The 24,974-nt window shown below is 47.1% G+C and overlaps 1 protein-coding gene across 3 annotated transcripts; it reads right to left on the bottom strand.

The window, feature by feature from the left end:
* Positions 1–5,656: 5,656 nt before the first annotated feature.
* On the bottom strand, positions 5,657–23,221 carry COIL (coilin). 3 transcript variants are annotated; one of them, XM_055133734.1, is made up of 7 exons: positions 22,917–23,221; positions 16,679–17,804; positions 16,448–16,561; positions 15,717–15,764; positions 13,200–13,269; positions 9,741–9,829; positions 5,657–5,976 (listed from the first exon to the last, which is right to left on the bottom strand). In XM_055133734.1, the coding sequence occupies exons 1-7, from the start codon at positions 23,159–23,161 to the stop codon at positions 5,962–5,964; spliced, it is 1,707 nt and encodes a 568-aa protein (XP_054989709.1). In that variant the 5' UTR covers positions 23,162–23,221; the 3' UTR covers positions 5,657–5,961. The 3 variants fall into 3 exon arrangements, 2 of the variants coding, with proteins under 2 accessions (XP_054989709.1, XP_054989708.1); XM_055133733.1 differs by lacking the exon at positions 5,657–5,976 and adding an exon at positions 6,106–7,487; XR_008629366.1 differs by lacking the exon at positions 5,657–5,976 and having other exon boundaries at positions 13,200–13,265.
* Positions 23,222–24,974: the final 1,753 nt, after the last annotated feature.

Here is a 24,974-nt window from a genome sequence, read left to right as displayed (position 1 = left end):
AGGGAGGACCTGGGGGAGTGCTGCTCTGCACACAGCCAGGCTGTCGTCCACAGAGAGGCCTCTCGCCACTAGATCTGCAAGGCCTGGGGAGGAGCTCTGCCACACTGAATCTCAGGAAGCTGGAGAAAGAGAGAGAGAGAAAGAGAGAGAGAGAGAGAGAGAGAGAGAGAGAGAGAGAGAGAGAGAGAGAGAGAGAGAGAGAGAGAGAGAGAGAGAGAGAGAGAGAGAGAGAGAGAGAGAGAGAGAGAGAGAACAGTGGGTTGGTGTGTTGGGTGCTGGCCTTGCACACAGCTAACCTGAGTTCCATCCCTGGTACCTAGCATGATTCCCCACACATCGCCAGATGTAAGCCCTGCACATTGCCAGGTGTGTCCCAACACACACACACACACACACACAGACATAGACACAGACACACACACACACACACACACACATACACTTGAAAAGTAGGAAACATAGGACTCCAGGGGCAAATCGCTACTGGGCAGTTGTTGATGTGCACCTGAGTTTCAATTGATCTTCACTGCCCCGGACGGAGATGTGTTCAGGGCACTGTGGTCCCAGGGAGGGGTGATTCTTGCTCCTTGTGAAGCTAAGAGAAAGGTTTGGTGGAAGAAGATCAAGCTCCTGTCTTTATTTCAAGAAAGAATTTGAGGATAAGCCAGAGCATAGATAAAAGCAGCAAGTTTACTGGCATGGTAGTACACAACCAAGGCATGGTGGCTGTGGACGCTCTGAGGGAGAAAACTCCCTGGCTGGGGCATGGACCAAGGGGCTTCTGAGGAGTGAGCAAACGAGGTGGGATGATTAAAGAGATTGGGTGGGAGCAGCATGATTGTGGGGTGCTGAAATCCCCCTTGGAACTTCCTGTTTGCTCATCTATCGCAAGTATCATTAGCTTGTCATTCTACGGCAAGGGAGCAGAGTTCATGTGTATTTGGGGCTTCATGAAAAGTGAAGTCATGCACCCCAAAGCTGATTAGAACTGGTTCCCAGGGTTCAGAGCCATAGCACAGTGGTAGGGCACTTCTTTGCATGCGGCTGACTCAGGTTCAATCTGCAGCACCCCATACAGTTCCCCGAGCCTACCAGGAGTGATCCTGAGCACAGAGCCAGGAGTAAGCCTTGAGCAACACTGGGTGTGCCCCCCAAACCAAACCAAACCAAACCAAACCAAACCAAAATAACTGTTTTTCAAAGACCCCTGAGTAAAGGGAACTTGGTAACTCAAGACTGTCGAACTTGTGGCCTCTTTGCTGTTCTCAAAGCACTTTTCCCCACGGCCTCTCCTACCTCAGGGGTACTGGAGTTTCTTCCTTGGGGACTATCTCAGGCGCGACCTGGCTGTGCACGAGGGCACTCCTGGAGGCACTGGGGACCATATTTGAGGATTGATCTGGCGCTGGCTGCATGCAGGGCAAGTGCCTGAACTCTTGCACTCTCTCTCCAGCCTGTTCCAACATTTCTAGAGTTCTCTTTGTGTCTTACTAGCCAGTCCTTCATTGCTCCAAACCCAGACGTAGTTGTTCTGCATAACCAACTTTACTCAACTTGTCCTGCTCGAATGACCATGTGGTTTCTCCTTCAGGAAACTGGACTGGCACCATCTGTCTCTCCAGGAAAGGCTGAGGAGAGTTATCTGGAAGAAAACCCAATGAATGGAGCCATTTCTGTGAAGGACACAGGGTCCTGGCAGCTATGCTCTCCTCTGTGAACAAGATGGGCTGTCTGTTCATCAGAGGAAAGGGAGGTCTGAGTGGAAGGTGAAACAGTTGGTTTTAGTCTAAAGAATTTGGAAATTAGGTGGTTTCTTTTTTTTTTTTCTTTTTGGGTCACACCTGGCGATGCACAGGGTTTATTCCTGGTTCATACACTCAGGAATTACTCCTGGCAGTGCTCAGGGGACCATATGGGATGCTGGGAATCGAACCCGGGTTGGCTGTGTGCAAGGCAAATGCCCTACCCACTGTGCTATCACCCCAGCCCCAAGATTTTGAAAATTAGGGGCCCGAGAGAGAGCATAGGAGATGAGGCACTTGTCCTGCCTTAGGTCACTCACCAAGACAACAGATGGTCCCCCGAGCACCACCAGGTGTGGCCCCAAAACCAAAGCAGAAAGGACCCTGAGCACTGTGTCAAAAATAGCTCCTATGTGACCCAAAACCGAAGTTAATCTGTAACAAAGCTACCAATGGTGGCCTAAAGGAGAACAGCTGAGACCAACCACGTGGGTAACGTGAGAGCAGCTGAGGGTTTCACAAGAGGGTACAAAGATGCAGAGGGTTACTGGGCTGCATTGGGATCAGAGTCTGTTTACATAATTGAATGACTCAATATTTGAATAAATTGTGAAATGATCACATTGAATGTAGTTAACATCTGCCACCATATATAGCTTTTTCTCTTGTGACGAGACTGTTCAAGATTTACTCTTAAACCCTTTTCAACCTTGCAATATGGTATCAATTCGTCCCCATCACTTGAACTTTATACCTATGACCACTTCCCCCTATTTCACCAGCTTCCCCTATTTCACAAGCTAAAGTTTAGCTTGTTTTGCATTCCACAAGAGATCAATCAGTATTCCCTTCTGTATGGTTAGTTTCATTAGATTTAGTCCTCAGAGTTCATCCATGTTGTCATAAATAACAAGATTTCTTCCCTTTTATGGCTAGTAAGATTCTATTATATAGACAAATGGCACCACCCATCCATCTGCGGACATTTAAGATGTTTAACTGTAGTTTAGGTAACATGTTTACCTAGTGTTAATGCATGCAGTTTAAAGTACAGTTTCGTGTTGGATAACATTGGGTTTTTCCTTACTCCTCCCGCAGGGAGCTTAGGTTTACTGTGTTACTCCCACAACAGTGCCCCTGAGGCACACCCAATTCCATTAAGCACTAATAATCCTATATTGCTTTTCTCTTTCCTTTATGTCACTTGCATGGTTTAGCAATGGCCTTTTTGTATAGACATGGGAAGATAGTTGATGCTATGCTTTTGCAACGTGTTAGTTAATTGACTCCAAATAATATTTACTCCTGGGCATCCATCATATTTACTTGACTTAAGCCTTAGTTACCTTTACTTCCGAAAGAATGGTCCTGACGAAAGGACTGGATGGCCCAAGGCAAGCTGTAAGCTACCCTGGTATCAAAAAGGGGCAAGCTAAACACCATAACAAGCTAAGAGCACAGTCACGGACAAACTCTGTCATGATCCGAAAAGAAGTAACTAAATAAGGACCCTGTTGGGCTTAGGAAAGAGTAAACTGGCCTAGGGACTGTGGTCTGGAATATATAGCAAGATGTCCCCAGGAAAAGCCAAGCTTTATGCTCAATATATCTCTTACTGTGTTCATACAAAATGACTAGAAATATTAGTAAGAAGTAAATTCACTATGATTAAATGGATTACTAGCTGAGAAAAGGAGGAAGTAATACACCCTGGATGGAATCCCGCCCTTGAGCGGATCTCCTAGTAATCTGGTGTCCTGAACCCTCAGGTGAGATTTTTGTCCTTCCCCTGAAGGAGTGGCTTTACCTCTGTGTGCTCTTAGACAATGTTCAAGGTCACCCATGTGTACTCCACCCTTCATGATTTCTATATAACTACACTGCAAGGGGTAGGAGGGCAAGACTAGGACTACGATAAGCACAATAAGGACTATGATGAGGACGAGGATGCTGGAACTATGATGACCGGGACTACGACCAAAACCACGTCGATTGTGCTGTAAGGGAGAGATCGGACTATGCTGGAGAGGAGAGAAATAAATGGACTACGGACCAGCCTGGGATCCAGCCCGTTTCTGTTTCCAGGTCCTTTGTCCGACTGTCGCCGTGGGCTGGCCAGGGGAATGGCTCTCGGCCACTGAACGCTCCCATCCAATGCATGCCCATGTGCTTTCTCTTGAAACTCGCAGTTTCGAAAAATAATTTCTGCACACCCACCCAAGATTCGTCACCCACATCTTTGGCACTTCTAGTCCTCCTCTTCATGCCCCCTTCCTCTCTGGACACAGATTTCTCGCTTGTTCTAGTTACCATAAATAACATTACTGTGGGGTCAGGGTGATGGTTCAGAGGGCTGGAGTTTAGGCTTCATACGTGGGATCCCTGTGCTTGGAAACCCAGTTCAAACAATCAGTAGGTCCAGGTGTGACCTACTGCTGGGTGTGTCTCCCCCAAAACCAGAACCTATTCATAATAATGAAAAAAGGGAGTAACACTGATCTTATCGAATGAGTGATTCTGCAATAGTATTCCATTGTATAGATGTACCAAAGTTTCTTTAACTATGCAGCTATAAGAAAAGATGAAGTCATGAACTTTGCATATAAGTGGATCAACATGGAATGTATCATGCTAAGTGAAATGAGTCAGAAAGAGAGGGGCAGACATAGAAAGACTGCACTCATCTGTCGGATATAAAATAACAGAGTAGGAGACTAACACTCAAGAATAGCAGTATATAATACCAGGAGGTTGGCTCCATGGCTTGGAAGCTGGCCTCACATGCTGGGGGGAAGGCAACCCAGATAGAGTAGGGAACACCAAGTAAAATGTGGTTGGAGACCCCACTCGAGAAGAGAGAAGCGTACTGAAAGTAGACCAGAGACTGAACACAATGGCCACTAAATACCCCTATCACAAGCCACAAGACCCAAAAGGAGAGAGAACAAAATGGAATGTCCTGCCACAGAGGCGGGGGGAGGGGGGGACGGGAGTAGAGGGTGGGAGGAATACTGGATTCACTGGTGGTGGAGAATGGACACTGGTGGAGGGATGGGTTCTCAAACATTGTATGAGGGAAACACAAGGACGAAGATGGGTAAATTTGTAACTGTACCCTCATGGTGACTCACTTATTAAAAAATAAATTTTATGAGCTCCCATTTGACCCAGCCATACCACTCCTGGGAATATATCCCGGAGAGGCAAAAAGGTATAGTAGAGATGACATCTGCATTTCCATGTTCATTGCCGCTCTGTTTACTATAGCCACAATATGGAAAAAACCAGAGTGCCCGAAAACAGATGATTGGCTAAAGAAACTCTGGTATATTTACACAATGGAATACTACATAGCTGTCAGAAAACATGAAGTCATGAAATTTGCATATAAGTGGATCAACATGGAAAGTATCATGCTGAGTGAAATGAGTCAGAAAGAAAGAGACAGACATAGAAAGATCGCATTCATATGTGGAATATAAAGTAGCTGAGAGGTACAAGCTTACAATGTTGCGATTCCTAGCAGACATTTCTCTGGACTTAGTTACTAAAATACAGAAATCCAAAACTATGCTGCTGCTGGTGCGGCCTCCTGACCTCATATCTCTTCATTCTCAGCAATGGAAAACAAATTACCAAATGCTTTCTTTTCAGCAGATCGACTTTAGGGGGGAGAAACTCCAAATCAATAATAGTGAATTTTTTGTTTAAATATTGAATGTAATCAAAGTAAAGTGAAAGTAAAGTGAAATTTACCAGTTACACATGCGGGGTGGGGGGCTGGGGAGGTGGGGGGAAGGGGGGAGGTATATTGTGATTCTTGGTGGTGGAATATGTGCACTGGTGAAGGGATGGGTGTTTGAGCATTGTATAGCTGAGATTTTAACCTGAAAGCTTTATAACTTTCCACATGGTGAATCAATAAAAGAATTAAAAAAATAAATAAATTTTTAAAAAAATGAGTGATTCTATTTTCTTCAGATAAATACCCAGAAGTGAAATGGCTGGATCATAGAAGATGTCTCCAAACCTCTTTCTAGAGCTGTCACACCCATCTAGAGTTCGACCCAGTGCCCTCCTTTCTCCTGGCTGCTGCCTGCATTTATTATTTCTTCTCTTTCTGGCATCTGCACTCTCGTGGTTGTGAGGGGCAGTGCCTGGTGCGTGGGGATGACCGGTATCTCTTCACATTCCTGCTGCTGTCTACTCGTCATCTTCCTTAGTCTGCCAAGCCCTGAAAAGGAAGTATGCAACACAGGAGCCAAAGACCACGATGCCATCACACACTTGTTCTGGAGTAACAATTCTCAGTTGTTTTTTTTAAAAAAACTCCACGTTTTGATATACATCAGTGTCATACAAATTAAAATGGCAAAGCATCTGCATTGGTTCAATTGCTCCCAGATCTCACAGACTCCAGTAAACAGATTCTTCAGTTAAGACCAACTTTCTTCCAGAAAACTATTTATTTTGGTTTTGGTGCTCAGGGCTTACTCCTGGCTCTGCACTCAGGGTTCACTCCTGGAAGGCTCACGGGACCATATGGATGCCAGAGATCAAATCTGGGTTGGCTGCATGCAAGGCAAGTGCCCCACCTGCTGTACTATTGCTGTGGCCACCCAGAAAACTTTAATCTCTTGCATTATTGTAAAATAAGAAAGACAACATGCAATACTCAACTAAACATGATGACTCAGGAGAGAAGTTTCAGTTCAACAGGATTTTATTTACAAACTTCTGTAAAACTGAAGGATCTGGACTTTCATTAAAATGACCCTTGGGTTTTTCCTTTTTTCTTTTCACAGTCTGTATCTTCCTATTTTAGCTTTGTATTGAATAACAGGAAAGGAAATTTCTGTTCAAGATCCACCCTCCAGTACTCAGCCAGATTCTTAGAATTTTGTAGCAAGGCATCCCTTCTCTGGCCTGGGCTCAGTAAATCCTCGCACCCAACTAGAATACAAATTATTCCCCAGGTGCACACATGTGCGCTCGCACTCGCACTCACACACACACACACACACACACACACACACACACACCATACACACACACACACACACACAGAGTCTTATTTTCACAGGGCCCTGAGAATCCTTGATGTTGAAAGTTAAGAAAAATGTGAAAGGATTAACTCATTGCCTGCAACAAACTTAATTACTTGTTAATTCTTGACAAATACAAGTATAAAATACTTGATTTTTTTAAGATGTTCCACATTTAATGGAACAACTCAAATTTTAAAAAATTGAGTCAAGTAACATGGTCCCATGTTTTCAAATGTTACTCAATAAAATTTATAAAACAAGATATGCAGTGCTTCCTAATACTTGGTCTTATGCACTCCGACTGACGATGGCTACTTGATGGTGGAAAAAATGTTTTAAAAGAAAGAAACCATACACATTGGCATATAACAATGCCTGCAGGGAAAGTCATGTTTTAAATTTTGTAACTGAAATTAAACCTGCAAAAAGTCTACAAAAGCAACGCCCATGTGATTTTAAAAGATGAGGTAGATTTTTTTCCCCCTAATGCAGTAAAGGTAACAAAAAAATGCAAACAATTTTCAAATCTTCTTTTTTTTTTTAAAAAAAAAAAGTTCAGGTTATAGTCACTCTCACAAATAAGACATCTGTAAACTGTGAGCTAGAGAGGTCACAGTCAGGCAAGCTTTAGACTTGATTTATTCGGAGATTCAATAATCAGTCTTGGATCAATCAACTCTCTCCAGAAAACGGTGATCTAAAGGAAAACACAAAACATTCTATTTAGAGACTTAGTTTGGAGGGCATACTGGTCAGAACCCATGAGACAATCGAGGAAGTTCCCAGCAGGGCAGAATGGCTGAGGACCTGAATGCCTGCAGTCCCCCTTACCTACGCGGGACTGCAGCAGAAGGCCTTGTTACCTCGAGTGCAGCAAAACTCCCCATAAATCTCACTCTCTGATCTGGAACAGAGATTGTGGGGATGGCGGCTGTTTGAAGGATCTGTCCAACAGCGACCAGAGCTGGCCAGAGCTCAGAGTGTGGAGGTAAATGTGGCCCCAGGTGCATCAGTGTTAGCTGCTGACACTCCTTGCCTGCAGCTCTGTGGTTCTTGCCCAAAGCTGCCCCAAACAGGAAGTAGTTCGCAGCTTCCAAAGGCTTATGGGTGAAGGAGGGCCATCTAGTGTCCACAAAAGATAACTACAGGCTCATCTTCAGGCCACTGGTTAATAAGCATCTATGGAGCAAAGCCGCCAGGGGTTAATTCTCTCTTGCTGTGGAGTTTCCAAGTGCACCTTTCAGAGAGAAGGCCAGACCTGCTGATCCTACCACAGGCCTTGAGATTTTCCTGCTTTATAGAAATCCTTAAGAATATCATCTATCCTAAAGACAACACAAAATATACAACCCAGTTAGGGTTTCCTAAACTACATTTTTTATAAAATGTGAGTTTGCGATACTGAAACCTAACAGAATAATATCCTTGACATTTCTAATATAAAACATTCAGGAGAAGGATCTTCTTACACATAAGTTCTATTTAGTTTATGGGGCCAGAATGATAGTACAGCAGGTAGGGCGCTTGCCTTGCACGTGGCTGACCCAGGTTCAATTCAGGTATGATCCCTGGCATTGCATATGGTCCCCTGAGCACCACTAGGACTAATTCCTCAGTGCAGAGTCATAAGTAAGCCCAGAGCATAGTTGGGTGTGGCCCAAAACCAAATGCCAAAAACAAACAAAAATTCTGTTTCATTGAATACTACCATTACCTAATAAGCCAGCCATGGCCAGCAATATGGGAGTCTGGCTGCCTCAACAGCTGAGACCAGCCTGGGTTTAACCACTGAACAATGTGGGGATTCAGAACTCCTGCGAGTGCAGTACAAGATCCAAGAACTACTCATCTCAGACCTCTGCATCTGCAGGTCCAAATCCACGGCTGAAACCAACCAGCACTAGGGCTTGGAACCCATGACTGATTTCTAGAATGCAGAACCACTGGAGCTGGAGAGATAGTACAGTCAGTAAGGCATCTGCCTGCCTTGCATGCAGCCAGCCCAAGTTTGATCATCGGCATCTGATATGGTCCTCAGGCCTGCCAGGAGTGACCCCTGCATGAAGAATCATGAGCAAGCCCTGAGCACTGGCAGGTGTGGCCCCCAAACAAAAACATATGATAGAATCATCATTTTATGATCCAAGATACAGAAAATTATAATGATAATGATAGTGGGAGTGACTATAAGGAGAAATAATTTAGGATTTTCAGAGACTGTCAACGTTTTTTCTTTTTTTTCCTTTTTTTTTTTTTTTTTGAGTGGGGTACTACACCTAGCGGTACTCAGGGGTTACTCCTTCCTCTGCACTTGGGAATCACTCCTGGTGAAGTCAGGGGACCACATGGGATGCTGGAGATTGAATCCTCATTTTCTGCGTACAAGACAAGTGCCTTATCTACTGTGATATCTCACATGTTCATTTGTGATATACTTAAGTACATTTTTCTGAATGAATGCATCAATAAACTTTTTAAAGCAGGCTACTCTTCTCTACTGAAAGCTTTATGTAACTACAATGTTATGCAACACTACATTCTTAAATAGGAGTTCATTATTTGTCCCCTTATCATCTAGGTTCTTGGATGCTCAAGGTACTTGGCACTATTATTGCCTCTTCTGTAGGCCAGGTCCTATACCATTTGTGATTATTAAAAAAAAAAAATTGTTTGTTTTTGGTCATATCTGGCTGTGCTCAGGGCTTACTCCTGACTCTGAGCTCACGGATCACTCCTGATTGGCTCAGGGGACCAAGTTGGGGTGGGAGTAGGGGGTCAGAATCGAGCAAGGCAAGCACCCTGCCCTACCTGATGTACTATGGCTCTGGCCCCACCTTTTCTGATTTTATTGCAGGCATTCAGGAAGCTGCAAGGTCACTTTACAGACCACTGGTAACCAGTCAGGGGAAGATGGGAGATCAAGTAATGCCATGAAGAGAAGCACGCCTACCTTCTTCTCCTGCGTGACAGCATATTCCACTACCTCAGCTCCATTTTCATTGTGATAAACCAAGTCAAACTTCCCAGGTTCTTTCGTGGCTGAAACCAGGTGGCAGGGAGGGGAGACAGTGAGTGATTTCTCAGTGGTGAAAGCTGTTGCTCTATGGGGAGGTTATATCATGAGAACACCCAACAGACGACCCACCGACACCAAGGACGGGCACGCTCTGACCGCATGGAGCGTTCAGAGCCAGGAGACCCGCAGGAAACCTGACACACAGGCACTTCCTGGCCCTGCACCCGATATGGTCCCCCAAGCTCCGTCAGGGATGCTCCCTACGTGCAGAGCCAGGAGTAAAGCCTGAACACTGCTGCGTGACACCCCCGCCCAAAGCCACCACCCCCCCAAAAAAAAGAAAGAAAAAAGCTTAATAAATTGTCACTAGGCCTCTTTCCCCCCAAACTCAGACCCATTTGAGACAATTCCAGAAATAAATGATTTGAGCTTGGGAGAAGGCCCGAGGGGCTACAACACAGCTGTGACCTCTGCAGGCCAGGGCTGGAGCCCCAGCTCCATGGGGCTTCTGAGAGCCGCTGGCTGCTGTGGTCCCAGAATGAGGGAAAACCATCCCCCTGGCCCCAAATCAAAGATAAACGCTTCTACAAGGAGACAACATGAGTCCAGCCCATGTCCTGCCTGCGGTTCTGCCCTCAGAAGGAAGCTCAGCTACGATGCTGCACAGCTGACCGCTCCTGCGAGGCAGGGCAGGGACTGAGGAGCGCGCATGCGCAGAGAGCAAGCGGGACATCGACGGGGACAAGCATACCTGTCTGTTTCAGTCTTTAAAATTTTCCTCATGAGGGGCCCCAAACTGGGGGCAATCTGTCACCTCAGCACTCAGGGGCTTTCAGCTCCTGACCTCATAGACACTTTAACTCCCTAGGCCCTCTTCAGGCCTCTGGCTGTCAGGGTCCCCTAAACAGTCGGGGCTGTGTGGCCTGCCCCGGGCACAACTCCCCTGGGCTGGCGGCCGATCACTAACAGACTTCGGGAGAAGTGACGCGTCAAGAGCGTTGGGCACCACTTCCTTACGTGGACCGTGGACTAACTCACTAGCAGTGCTTTCTGCAACCACTCCCACTTAACATATGCCCAGTATGGTCGGGGGATTGGCGCTATTTGATGCATCCGTGGTTAGAAAGTTCATGTTCACCAGAACCGTGCGATATGAGTAGTCTTGTAATTCTATTAGAGAATGCAAAGTTCTTCTTCTTTTTTCTGTTTTGTTTTTGGCCACACCCATTGATACACTGGGGTTACTCCTGGTAGTACTCAGAAAGACCATATTTGGGGCGGGGGGGGGGGGGGTGAGGGGGGGGTGTCAAACCCAGGTTGGCCACATGCAAGGCAAAGCCCTGTACTATTGCTCTGGCCTGAGAACACAAAGATCTCACTGGATGCCATCACTATCAGTCACCTAGTCAAGAAGAAATCAGGATGTGTCTCTAGAATGTGACCCCAGACAAAAAGTCCACAAATCCTAAAATGGGAGATTTCTTGAAGTGAAGCCTAATCTGGTTTTTTCATCTGGGCTACAGTGCAAGCTCTGTGTGAGACCCTGGGTTCTATGCCCTATAAGGGTTAGGAGAGAGACTCAACCTAATCAGCTGGAAAATCAATATAATTTGTACTTAATAATCTACTTCACATTATAAGGGGACTCTGTTGAAAAACTTTTTTTTTTTTTGGCTTTTTGGGTCACACTTAGCAATGCACAGGGATTACTCCTGGCTCATGCACTCAGGAATTACTCCTGGCGGTGCTCGGGGGACCATATAGGATGCTGGGAATTGAACCCGGGTCGGTCGCGTGCAAGGCAAACACCCTACCCACTGTGCTATTGCTCCAGCCCTGAAAAACTCTTTTGACTAATTTCTGTATATTGGAGCTTTCAATCTCTGGCTCATTACCTTATTCAAATACCTTTTGACTAGGGAAGCAAAGTCAGATTATATACAGAAAAGTCCTCTCTCTCTCTCTAAATTTCCAGAACCAATGATAGGTGGGGTAAATCAGAGGACAAATGGGGAACCTGTCAGAATGTGGAACAGAGCTGGGAACAGTCCCAAAGGACTCCCAAATAAAATAAATCAAAGGGCTGAGTGCAGGCTTTGCATGTGTGGGGTCTGGGTTCAACGCCTGGCAGTGTGTGGTCCGGGGGGCACTACTGAGAGCCAATCCTGAGCACTGAACCAGGAGTAACCCCCGAGTACCACCAAGAGTGGCCCCAAAGCAAATACAAACACATGCAAAAAAGACCACAGCAAAAGTACAGTAGGGTCAATCCCCATCATCCCATTTGGACCCCTGAGCCTGCCAGGAGTGAGCCCTGAGCACAGAACACGGAGGAACCCCTGAGCAGTGCCGGGGGTGGCTCTCCACTCAAAAACAAAGTGTGAGAATATGCACATGGAGACTTTAGATAAACTGTTTTGACTTCACACACATAAGTGTGTTTACATGCCAATGAAACAGAGCACAAGAGGCGTGATAAGTATATCATACATATATGAGTTATGTTTACATACATGTACAATATAATGCCAGCAATTTCCACAATTTCCAGTTTTTACTGCCCCCCTCCTTTTTTTTTTTTTTAAGTGATGCAGGAATGTAAAAACTAGCAAGGCAATCTAAGTAAAACTCTTCCTAGGGGGGGCTGGAGCGATAGAATGGTGGGTAAGGCGTTTGCCTTGCACGTGGCCAACCCAGGTTCGATTCCCAGCATCCCATTATGGTCCTCCAAGCACCACCAAGAATAATTCCTGAGTTCATGAGCCAGATGTAGCCTCTGTGCATCGCTGGGTGTGACCCAAAAAGAAGAAAAATCCTCCTAGGGTTTTACCAAACTTCTTTCAGTCTTTTACGACTGACTCATCCTACATCATTCAAAGGCAATTATTTCTGAGATACTTCTGAGGCAGCAGAGTTCAACTTGGGTTTCACAGAAACAGTTCTCTGCGATCACTTTTTCATCATCTATGCCCTTTTTATAAAGCCACTCAATTATAATGATATAAATCTCTAGGCCAGTGACATTGGGAATTGCAGTGAGGCATACAGCCCTCCTGAGAGAGAACCAGTGAGCACAGTGGTGAGTATCAGTTCATTTTGGCTCTACTGTGTGACAAAAGATATTAAGAAACCAATCAGGGGGCAGAGTGATGGGACAGCGGGTAGGGCATTTGCCTTGCATACAGCCGACCTGGGTTTGATCCCTGGCATCCCATATGGTCTCCCGAGCACTGCCAGGAGTAATTCCTGAGTGAAGAGCCAGAAGTAACCCTGAGAATTGCTAGGTGTGACTCCCCTCGACCCTCCCCCCCAAAAAAAAACCAACCAAGAAACAAATGCAGATAGTAAGAACCTAAAGGGTCAAATTCCTTTAATCCTTTCTAGAAAACTCACCAGGTAAAGATGAAAGAATTTCTATATCTACTTGCTGGGTCTCAGGATTGTGGTTTAGTATTCTTCCTTCCTTTCAAAAATAAAAGTCCAGGTCAAAAATCAACATATGAAACATTACAAATATATTAAAATCACTGAGTTTATATACCTAAAAATAGTGAAAGTGGTGAATTATAACTCAATTATATGTCTTTGAAAAATAAGTAAACTTTACCATGTAGGGAACATTATACCCCAGTCCACCCACCAAGACAATTTTCCCAACAACAGTTCTTAGACAATACTGCTAGGGTAAATCATTCTTTTATCAGGTAATATGCAACCCGAGACAATTCTTGGGTTTTGTTTTGGTTTGGGGGCCACACCTAGCAGTGCTCAGGGCTGACTCCTGAACTCTGTGCTCAGGGGACCGACCATATGGGGTGCTGGGCAGTCAGAGCTCTGGCCTCCACTCTTCTTGCCCCTGCATCTGCCTCCTGACCCTGAGGGTAGCCTTCCCTTCTGCTCTGAAAATGTCATCACTAAATGCTTCTTTCAATGGTGCTGCCTTTTCATTGCCAACTCCCAGTCACCTCATAAATGAAAATCCCAAAGGTTTAAATGGGACCAGGTCAAGGGCCAAACAGATGACATTCTTGAAGAGAGAGGTCATTTTCATGAATAAAAGAAGCCACCAGGCTGAGTACCAGCACTTGAGAGCAAACAAAAACATAGAACAGATTTTCAGTCCACAACATTAAAAAAAAAAAAAAGAAAGTAGGGCAGCTTTTTAAGCTCCAACATCCATTTCATATGTAATTAAGAATCAATCGCACCTAGACTCACAGTATGTAGAGGCTGTGGACTGTAGCAATCCTGGATTTATTCCCAGTTCCTCTTATATCACAGTATGAGTTACCTCTGGTAGGATGACAAAACATCTGGTTTGCCCAGAACAAGTGTGTGTATATCACTTTCCAGTATAATTACTGATGACTTCCCTTTTCATTTGTAACTGTACTGACGGAAGTATGTAAGCGATAAATCATAGGCCAGTTATTTTAAGGGCTAAGATGAAAAACATGCTAAAACACCAGTTACCCAGACCTAACTCATCAGGTCCCTTCACAAGCTGATCCCTCTAGCCTGCTTTTGAAGAAAACTTCTACTAAGAATTTAAAAATAGCTTAAGAGAAGGGGGTATAACACAGATGCACACATGCCAGGCCCTGGCCTGATTCCTGGCACCACAACTGCATGGTTCCTGGTACCCCAAACCAAAAACAATGAAAAACAGGATGAATGAAAAAGTGAAGAAAACATATTATTCTGTATGGCACTGAGTCCAGTTTCCAGAGAACTGTGATAAAACTCGTGTGTCAGGGGGCTGGAGCGATAGTACAGAGGGTAGGGCGTTTGCCTTGCATGCAGCTGACCCGGGTTCAATTTCCAGCATCCCATATGGTCCCCTGAGCACCGCCAGGAGTAATTTCTGAGTGCAAAGCCAGGAGTAACCCCTGTGCATCACCGGGTGTGACCCAAAAAGAAAAAAAAAAAAAAACTCGTGTGTCAGAGCCAATGGTGTGGCTCGGTGATAGACTGTGTATCCCACACATGAGGCCTTGGTTTTGGTCCCCAAGATGGAAGGGAAAAATCAGCTCACATGCTAGTAAAAAGCTCCATGATCAGGTCAGAGGAATAGAACAGCAGGTAGATCATTTGCCCCTGCACACAGCTGACCTGGGTTCCATCCCAGGCACCCCTATATGGCCCCCTGAGCACTGCCACGAATGATCCCTGAGTGCAGCACCAGGAATAAATCCTGTCACGTGCAGCTTCTCCCCATACCCTGGAAAGATTAGAAAAGCAGCCCCATAGTCTGTGGCTAAATGATAATGTAAAAGAAATCATATTAGACCAACAGCCTAAGGTAATTATAAATATGTAAAATAGAGTATCATGATGAACATAATCACATCTTTGACTTAGAATTATTTATTTTCTTTTGAGGTATAAGAACATGGGGCCAGAGAGCTACGACAGGGTTAAGAAGCTTGCCTTGCATGTGGGAGTAGCCTCCCACCCTTCCCCCAAAAAGGGGCGGGGGGTGATTTTAAAGTTTAAGAGCATGAGGAGAGATACTTTAGACTACCTCATTTATCTAAGCTCATTAGAAAAAAAAGATTAAAAATAATTTAATCCAGCACTCTTGTTCAATATTCTTCCCAGTGTAAGGAAAATAACACCGGGAGATCTCACAGATACACTATTGTAAAGCTCACCCTGCAGTGCTCAGGGCTTACCCCTAGCTCTGCACTCAGAGATCACACCTGGTGGGGCTCAGGGGTAGATCAAACCCAGGTTGGCCATGTGCAAGGCAAGCCCCCTACCACTATACGATCACTCCAGCCCCTACTCTGACATTTTTCATTCAAAATTTTTTCTATTAGCCCCTATTAATACTTTTAAGTAGGACCTCAGATTCCTTAGTATACAGACAATTGTTTTTCTTTTTTTTTATTTAATGAACAGCCTTACCTTGTATTCAGAAACCCCAGGAGAATAATCGAGTGCTAGTTCCAAAAGCTAAAAAGAAAAAAAGAAAAAGAAGACAATGGTCACAAATAAACAAGTCCTGTGGATCCACTACCCTAGCTCCCTGAGACAACATGTAACACTGAACTTCTCCAGAAACTTCTCCAGAAGCCCTATCAGAAATCTATAGCAAGATGGGTTCCAGCTGGAATAAGTTCTGGTGGTGTGTATTCTGCTGGTGTGTATAATTACTTCTATTGAGTACTTGCTGTGACCCAGACACCAACCCAAGTCATTTTTCATTCATCCAGAAAATAGTTACAGGATACCTACTACATACGAGACAGGAGAACACCAAAGATATTATCCTGGAAGGGTTTTTAGAGGCAATATTTAACTTGACCTGCTAATGAGTGTGTCTGAGGGTGGAGTCATGTTTTTTCTGTCACAGCTGCTGCTGCTTTAAAGTATACCTTAAATCCCAAAAGGAAAGAGAGAACAAAAGGGAATGCCCTGCCACAGAGGCGGGGTGGGGTGGGGGAGGTGGGAGGGATACTGGGTGGTAAAGAATGGGCACTGGTGGAAGGATGGGTACTCGAACATTGTATGACTGAAACACAAGCACGAAAATATGTAAATCTGTAACTGTACCTCACAGGGATTCACTAATAAAAAAATAATAAATTTAAAAAAACAAATAAAATTTAAAAAGAAAAAAAAAGAATAAAGTATACCTTAAAAGCAATCTTCTCTCCAACTTGAGGGGCGGCTGCCAGCAGCGGTAACAGACTGTAGTCCTTTGGAGGTGGGAATGCACTGTTTTCATTCTTGGGCATCTCTACTGGGTTCTGAAAGACAGCATTGATTAAGATGCTTGGACACCAGTGAGGAAACGTACACTTCCACCACTAGCTCCACCGACTGGGAAACCGGGAAGAGGTGAACTCACAGTCCATCATATTTACCTGGATAATAATAGATGAGTTCGTTACCATTTCACTTAGCTGCCGCTGCTTCACATTCTCCGCACTTCTATTTACAACATTGGGAAAACCTCGGCCTCGACCACGTCCCCGCATGCCCCGACCCCGTGCTCCCTTCCAAGGAAGAAAGTCCTCTCCCCTGCCCCAGCCTCTTCCCAAAGTGGAGGGGAGAGTCACATTGGGAGGAGGGCTGAGGACCTGGGGGCCACCATTGGTGTCGGAGTATTTCCAGGCGGCAGGACTTGGGGTCTGTGTTAACGGCCGTGGACCTGGACACGTCTTTCCTGCAAAGAGGTCCACTCTCTGCAAGAGAGCCTTGGGGCTGATCTTCGAAGCCGCACTCTGGTCATCGGAGTCTGAACTAGAGTCTGAATCAGAGGATGAGGTCCCCGGCGACTTGCCTGGGGCAGGGGTGGAGGGAACGCGAGGTTTGGCAGCCACTTCGCTTGTCTTAGCATTTTTGGTCGGGGGCCCTTCCTTTGATAAGTCAGGGGGGGTTTTCTTAGAGACAGCTTTGCCGAGACCCTCACTGGCTGATTCTGAGTCTGAGTCGGAACTGGGGCTGCCTTTTGAACAGTTGTCCACGCCACCTTTAGTTTTGCCCTTAAGGATGCTGTTCCGAGTGTGAGCACTGCGTAAAGAGCTTGAGTTCTGGACAGTCCGCTCCTTTGCTGTCTGTGCCTTAGAAGACTTGAGAGTCTTTGTCTGTTTTCTGTATTCATGCTTCTCCTTTTTCTTTGGTGTTTTTCTTTGGGTTTCTTCTTCTTCTTCTTCTTCATCATCATCATCATGATCATCATCTGCATCATCATCATCTGCATCATCATCATCTGCTCCCTGACCGGAAGTTTTCTTTTTCTTCTTGTTTTTTTTCTTTACACTGTGACCTTTAGAGGATTTGGGCTCTGGAATCAAGTTTTTCTCATTGCTCCTCCTGTTCTCTTGCCTCTTGCAATGCTTTTTTGAGGTTCTGCAATCCAATTCGGTTTCTTCAACCTCCTCCAACTTTAAGGCCCGCTTCTTTACTTTTCTAGGTATTAACTGGCCACCGTCACCATTAGTGACTACTGCAGGATTCTCAGCAACTCCTCTCTCTTCTAATTTAATTCTATCAAAAGAACAACAAAAAAGAAAAGAGTAAGCCATTCATAAGCTGTACACCGAGATACCTGCAAACTGTCACTGTTCTCAATGAAAAGAAAAAAAAAAGTCAAATCAGTTAAGGACAGAGATTTTGTGACAAAAATGACCTATAGGACATCGACTGTGGTTATTCTGAACTCACTAGCTTAAGCTATTAGACATCTACATCACCAAAAAGGAGTTCCTCTGGGAGAGGAGAGATGGGGTCTCCTCAAGCACTGCTCAGGGGCCCAGGGGTTATTCCTGGTGGCACTCCCCTCACACTTTCCACAGCAGTCCTTGGCCCCAGCTCAACCATCCACTGGCTCATAACTGAGGCCATGACCTTGCGCGTGCGAGGCCTCACTCTGTGCTCTGCCCCAGAGGGTTATTCCTGCTTGGGACAGACTGAGACTGAGAAACCAGATGCATCCAGAACACGTAAACGGTATGCACGGCTCTTTTCAGTGACCCTTCCTACCAGGGTACTCGCTTTCCTACACAATATTCCTCATTTCTCTACTTGGGCCACAGACAGCAAATGCAGTACTATAACAAGATAATTGAATGCAACTGTCCTTTCACAGAAAGTGAGTTACTGAGGCCAGAGCATAGTACAGCAGTAGGGTGCTGGCCTTGCATGCAGCTGAACTGGCACCATATACGGTCCCCAGAGTAATTACCTCCAGGAGTAATCCCTGAGTGCAGAGCCAGGCATAAGTACTGAGCACCACTAGGAGTGGCCCCCAAACAAAAACAAAACAAAATGGAGTGATCTGTGTACTTAGTGATGAGAGATTTGATTGGAGAGGGGACATTTTAGGGAGCACTTTTGGGCCACACCTCGCAGTTGGCTCTGTGCTCAGGGACCCTCCTGATGGTGCTCAGGGACCTCCATGGGGTGCTGGGGATTGAACTGGGCCAGCCATAAGGAAGGCAAGTGCCCTATCCACTGTGCTATCTTTCTGGGCCCACCTTTCTCATCTATAAAAATGGGGGCAGTGACCATCGTAGTATTCAAATGAGCTCAGGATAAGTGCTGCCCAAATGTGAGCTCTACTATTATGAATTCACTCACTGAATAGTGTTAGTGTGAGAGCAGACGCTGGTGGGTTTTCAATGAACTGTTCCCATCAAACGGAAATGAAATTCCATAAAGCAGGAAACACAGACAGCCTCTCCCCTCTGAGCCCCATCTGTTCCCTGCAAGCCCCCGTGGTCTGGCTGCTGTTGGCACACAGTAGCCTGCATTATCACCTTCAAAAAGGGCATCCTGACCAAGGTCACCCAATGAATGAGTCAGAGAGACAAGACTTGAAGCCAACGTTGACTCCAGCTCTCATTCTGCACATAACAAGTCTCACAAAAGGAATCTGTGGATTGCTGGCATCAATACATCCCTGCCTGACTCTTCCAGAGGCAATCAAACAGTGTCTATCAAAATTTACATTTAGGGGCTGAAATGGGCACTTACCTTGATAACTACTGATCAGTGCAGAGCCAGGAGTAACCCCTGAGCATGGACTATAGAGCACCCACACCCCTCCACACACCAAAAAAAAAAAAAAATTACATCTGGCCACAAAGTAACTCTTCTGTGAACACATCCTCCTGATTCTCCTGCATCCACACAAGATCACACAAAGATATGCTCTACAGAATACTAAAGATGTCATTGGTAAGCGGCTCATTAACTCACATAGTCATACAAAGGAGAATGATACGGCATTTTCAAAGAACAATGTACATCACAAATAAACATCAAAATTAGGGCTGGAGCGATAGAACAGAGGGTAGGGCATTTGCCTTGAACGCGGCCAACCCGGGTTCGAATCCCAGCATCCCATATAGTCCCCTAAGCACCGCCAAGGGTAATTCCTGAGTGCAGAGCCAGGAGTAACCCCTGTACATCGCCAGGTGTGACACAAAAATAAAATAAAATAAAATAAAAATAAACATCAAAATTAAAAACAGCAGCATATGTTAAGCTAAAAAGTGAGGTGCAGAGACCAAACAGAGAGTGTTTGTTTTACATGTGGCCAACCCAGTTTGCTCCCAGGCACGGTGGATGGTCCCTGACCCCCACCAGGAGTGATCCCTGAGCACAGAGACAGGAGTAAGCCCTGAAAACTGGCAGGCTGGCCCAAAAAACAACAAAACAAATTTCTGAGGGGGGTCAGAGAGGTAGTACAGTATGCAAGGTGCTTGCCTTGCACACAGCTGACCCAGGTTTGACCCCTGGCACCCTGTATGGTTCTCCTGAGCCCTGTCAGGAGTGATCCCTGAGAAGAGTCCTTCAGTAAGTAAGCCCTGTGCACAGCCAGATGTGACCCCAACAAATAAAAATTAGTAACAAAATCAGCATTTTTTTTAAATAAAAGAATACAGGGGGCTGGAGCTACAGTACAGGGTGTTTGTCTTGCTTGAGGCCAACCTGGGTTCGATCCCCAGCATCCCATATGGTCTCCGAGCACCGCCTGGAGTAATTTCTGAGTGCAGAGTCAGGAGTAAATCTTAATCATAGCTGGGTATGATCCAAAAAAGCCCAAAAGCAAACAAACAAAAGAAAAAAAAAGCATAAGAAGGGACTACAAATATTCTAGAATTAAAGTAGCCCAGGCCTAACTTCCTCTGCCCGTGGGTGTCAGACAGACAGACAGACATGCTTCTCCACAGCAGAGGTCATCTGTGGTGGCTTATACCCCACAACCATCCGCAGTCCGGGAGACGATGTCTAGTGTCAGAGACTGAGCTGCACAGGGATCAGCAGCGACCTTCGTGGCCAGCATCCTCCTTGGCACCGGAAGGTGTCAGGACAGGCAGCTTTAGCCAGGGTCAGGCTCTGCCTAACTCCCATCCCACAGGCACCTCAGAGGGCCTGACCAACTCCAGGAGCGCGAAGCAGAAGCCACCCCTGACACTTAACCGAGGACGAAACCCCACGGTGGGCGGGGGAGCGCGGGGGGTCCAAAAGAACAGACAGAGAACATTTTGTCTCCTGACAGAACGAGCCTCAGCAACAATCTGCCAATCTGAAGGCCCGTGGCTGCGCTCCAGCCGGGCGGCGACAGCCAGGCCTCGGGACTCTCTCAGCAGGGCGTGTGAAGGCGTCAACTGTGACCCTCCTAATCCGCCCGCCATGGAAGCCCTAACCTGCAGGGCTCCAGAACCCGACTGGACTTAGAGACTGGGCCCTACAGCCCTGTCTAATCTGGTGTCTGGCAAAGAGAGACCGGAAAAGACACCAGCAACGCTTTCACACCGGGGAATATGAGGACACAGCCGAGGAGAGAAGTCCCCGGAGGGCCCAGCATTCGCCAGCATTCGCCGTTGCCTTGGGCTTGGGGCCTCCAGAGTGGAGAGGAGCGCCCCTCGGCAGAGCGGCCCCCGCAATCAAAGCGAGGGCACCTAACTCGGGGGGTGTGCCTGCCTGCCAGGATGCCCAGGTCAGCAGCCCGGGAGCACAGAGGATAGGCTCTCAGGGAGTAACGAGCACACGTACGCGGGGTGATGCCCTCCTCCCTGCTCCCCCTTTCCTCACAAGAAATCCCACCAGAGGCCTGCTGAAGCCGGGCTCCCTCGCACCCCCACATTTCCCACCCATTCTCCGCAGGACCACTGACTCCCCGATGATCTCCGCTCGGTGGCCTCCTCTCTTTTTCTCACCCTGTTCTGTACTCAGGTCAGGCTGGCACAACCTAACCTGATCACCCACCCCAGCTGCCCACAGCGCGGAAGGTCATACTTGGCAGTGCCAAAGGAGTGTGGTCTACTCCACCACCACCTTGGAGAACGCAGGCCCATTTTCCTCTGCAGTTCTTGATTGTTTTGGGGGGCCCCACATGATGGTCTTCAGGGCTTACTCGTGGCTCTGTGCTCAGAGGTGACTTCTAGAGGGTTTGAGGGACCATATGGGTTGCCAGAGATCCAACCTGGATCAGCCTTTGTGCAAGGCAAGCACCCTTCCCGCTGTACTACTGTTCTGGCCTCTTACGCCAATCAAAGATAAAGGAGTCAGGAAAGAAAGAATAACAGGGGTCAGGAAATCACATTACTTTTCCAAAGTCAATTTCTTCCCAAGGTTTGACACCCGCCTCAACCCCTGTCCCAGACACGCATACATTTCACCATCAAAAGCCAACTGCAATCTTATTTCTTGCCCTGTGTAAGTGCATTTGAGGCAATTCAAAGGAACTCTGCGCGTGACCAGGCCGTAATTAGGGCAGCTCCCGGGATGGGCTCTCTACACTAACTTCATTACAAAGTAAGCAACTCCGGGATGGTTTACTAACGGAAGCCTAGCTGCAGTGGCTACCTGTGAGTTAGTAATTCATCAGGCAGGGAACTCTCAGAGAGAGTTAAACAGTGGGTGGCCCAGCGCCGACAACTGCAATCCTTAAGCAGAACCCAGGACGGCAGAGAGAAGAGGGATCCTTCTCAAGGGACTTCGAGGGAACGCAAATCCTGACATCTAAGCTGTATCAAATCACCGGAGGAAACCGGCCTCAAGCCCAATAAATCACTGGGCATGCCTTGTCTAAGAAAGGCGCATCCCACACTCCAGGACGTGGTCCTAGTTGGGCGCGAACTGCCCTCGAACTCCCCTGCAGCCGATGCGTTGGAACTAAGCTCCAACTGTATCCAAATGCAACGCGCCCGTCCATAAACCTCCGGGATCGCTCCTCTTAGGGACCTCGCTGTGCTGAATTCCCAAAAGCACACTCAAAAAAAAAAAAAAAAAGATGCAGGCTTTCCCCATTTGCAAGTCCCGGGTCCCCCAACACCGGTTCAGAACGCACCCCGGGTGCTGGGGGAGTCGAGGAGGCCTCCCTGCTCGAGCCCCCGACACGGGGAGGGTCCCCCCCCCCACGACCACCCCGGGGCCGGGCTCGCCCCCTCCCCGCCAAGCGGCGGCTTCGGGAGCTGGAAGGAAGATGCCGACTCCAGGCCCCGAGCCCCGAGGAGGCCCTGGAGGGCGCCCGGGCAGCGGGCCACGCCGCCGCCTCCCCGCGCAGCCCCGCGCAACCCCGCGCAGCCCCCCGCGGCCCCGCGCGCGCGCGCGTGCAGGCGCGTTCCCGGGGCCGCCGCGCACGCGCACCTGAGGCAGTCGTTGTCCCGTACCAGGCGCGCGCTCTCGGTGGGCGGCAAGAGCCCCCCGTCCAGGTAGAGACCCAGCAGCGCCCCGGAACTGAAGCCGAAGCGCTGGCGGATGAGACTGATGAGATCCGTGACGACTCGGCAGCGGGTCAGGTCGACCAGCAGCCAGAAGGAGGAGCAGTTCGGAGAGGCCGGCGGCGGGTACTCGAAATGCAGCCGTACCCGAACCGTCTCGGAAGCTGCCATCTTGCTAGATGGGCCACGGAAGCCGAGAGCTACCACAAAGCTGCCGACGGGCGTGCTCGGGCGCCCCCACCTCGGCAACCTCCGCGGAGCGCCACCTGCTGGTCGCCTGCGGCTACTGCAGCCTCTGGGGGAGGACGGGTTGGGGCAAGAAGGGACAGCGTGTAGGTTCCAGCTACTGCAGCCTCTAGGTGGGACGGGGAGGGGGAGAGGGGGCGGTGTGGGAGGCACGAAAGGATAGCAGGTGGGTTCCCATTCTGTTCAAGCCCCACCTAGGTAAGAGCGGGAATGAAGCGCTCTTACTCCTTTTGCGCTCATCACCAATGTATGATGAGCAGGCCCGTAGTTCTTATCGATGGGCTCTTGTTGGGTAATGTTGAAAATAAATCTTTGGAAATGAGCTAGCTTTCCACGTTAGGATTTGTCTCATCATTATATTCTTTCACTTTCTTGGTGTCCGAAAAGGTTTAAATGAGGCTTACGTGATTAAAAAAAAATTATTAGAGAATCACTGTGATGTACAGTTACAAACTTGAGAACTTTTGTGTTTGCATTTCACTCATACAGTGATCGTTTACCCATCCCTCCACCGGTGCCCATTCACCTCCACCAATGATCCCAGTATCCCTCTCACCACCTCCACCCCATCCCCCACCACCCCACCCTGCCTCTGCGGCAGGACATTCCCTTTTGTTCTCTCTCCTTTTGGTGTTGTAGTTTGCAATAGAGGTATACAGTGGCCATCATGTTCAGTCTATAGCCTACTTTCAGTTCACATCTTCCAACCCGAATGGGTCCTCCCAACATCCTCTACTTGGTGTTCCCTTCTCTATCTCAGCTGCCTTTTTCCCCAGCATGTGAGGCCAGTTTCCAAGCTGTGGGGTAGACCTCTTGGTCCTTATCTCTACTACTCTTGGGTGTTAGTCTCCCGTTCTGTTACTTTATATTCCACAGGTGAGTGCGATCTTTCTATGTCTGTCTCTCTCTTTCTGACTCATTTCACTTAATGTGATACTTTCCATGTTGATCCACTTATATGCAAATTTCATAACCTCATCTTTTCTAACAGCTGCATAGTATTCCATTGTGTAGATGTACCAAAGTTTCTTTAACCAGTCATCTGTTTTTGGGCACTCCATTTTTTCCCAGATTTTGGCTATTGGGCTTACATGATTTTTAAGACCACTTGGCTCTTTTGTGTGCCCCCAAACTAGGTAGACCAAAGCCCATCCCCCCACCAGACATCATTTACCTCTCTGCACACCCCCTTTTGATGGGGGCCAGTTTGGCCACACCCAGTGATGCTCAGGAGTAATGTTACTCCTGGCTCTGCACTCAGAAATCACTCCAGGCAGTGCTGGGGAGACCATATGGGACGCCAGGGATCTCGGGAATTGAACTCCTGACACCTTGTGAAAGGCAAGCACCCTACCCACTGTACCATTGCTCTGGCCCCCTATTGTGTTTTTATTTTTGTTTTTGGGCAACACTTGGTGGAGCTCAGGGCTTACTCCTGATTCTGTGCTTAAGGATCACTTCTGACAGGGCTCAGGGAACCATATGCAGAGCCAAAGTCTAACCTGGTAGGCTATACACAAGGCAAGCACCCTGCGCACTGTACTATCTCTCCTCCAGTCCAGGATCCATCTTTATTTTATTTTTTTAAATTTTAAAAAAAAATTTTTATTTTTTGCATGTTATCACTTTATTCTTATAGGATATGTGGTAAAAGGTTATTCATTGTGCTGCTTTTATTTTTTGTTTATTTTATTGAATCACCATGTGGAAAGTTACAAAGTTCTCAGGCTTATGTCTC

The sequence above is a fragment of the Sorex araneus genome, chromosome 3, assembly GCF_027595985.1.
Source record: "Sorex araneus isolate mSorAra2 chromosome 3, mSorAra2.pri, whole genome shotgun sequence".
NCBI lineage: Eukaryota > Metazoa > Chordata > Mammalia > Eulipotyphla > Soricidae > Sorex > Sorex araneus.
This window is presented reverse-complemented; position numbering and strand designations above follow the sequence as displayed.

Bases quoted from the DNA above. Each gene is read 5' to 3' on its own strand.
- COIL (XM_055133733.1), bottom strand. From the start codon at position 23,161: ATGGCAGCTTCCGAGACGGTTCGGGTACGGCTGCATTTCGAGTACCCG. The intron at 17,805-22,916 runs GTGCGCGTGCGC...TTCTTTTGATAG, and splicing joins CGGGACAACGACTGCCTCAG to AATTAAATTAGAAGAGAGAG. The intron at 13,270-15,716 runs GTAAGGCTGTTC...TATTTTTGAAAG, and splicing joins CTGGGGTTTCTGAATACAAG to GAAGGAAGAATACTAAACCA.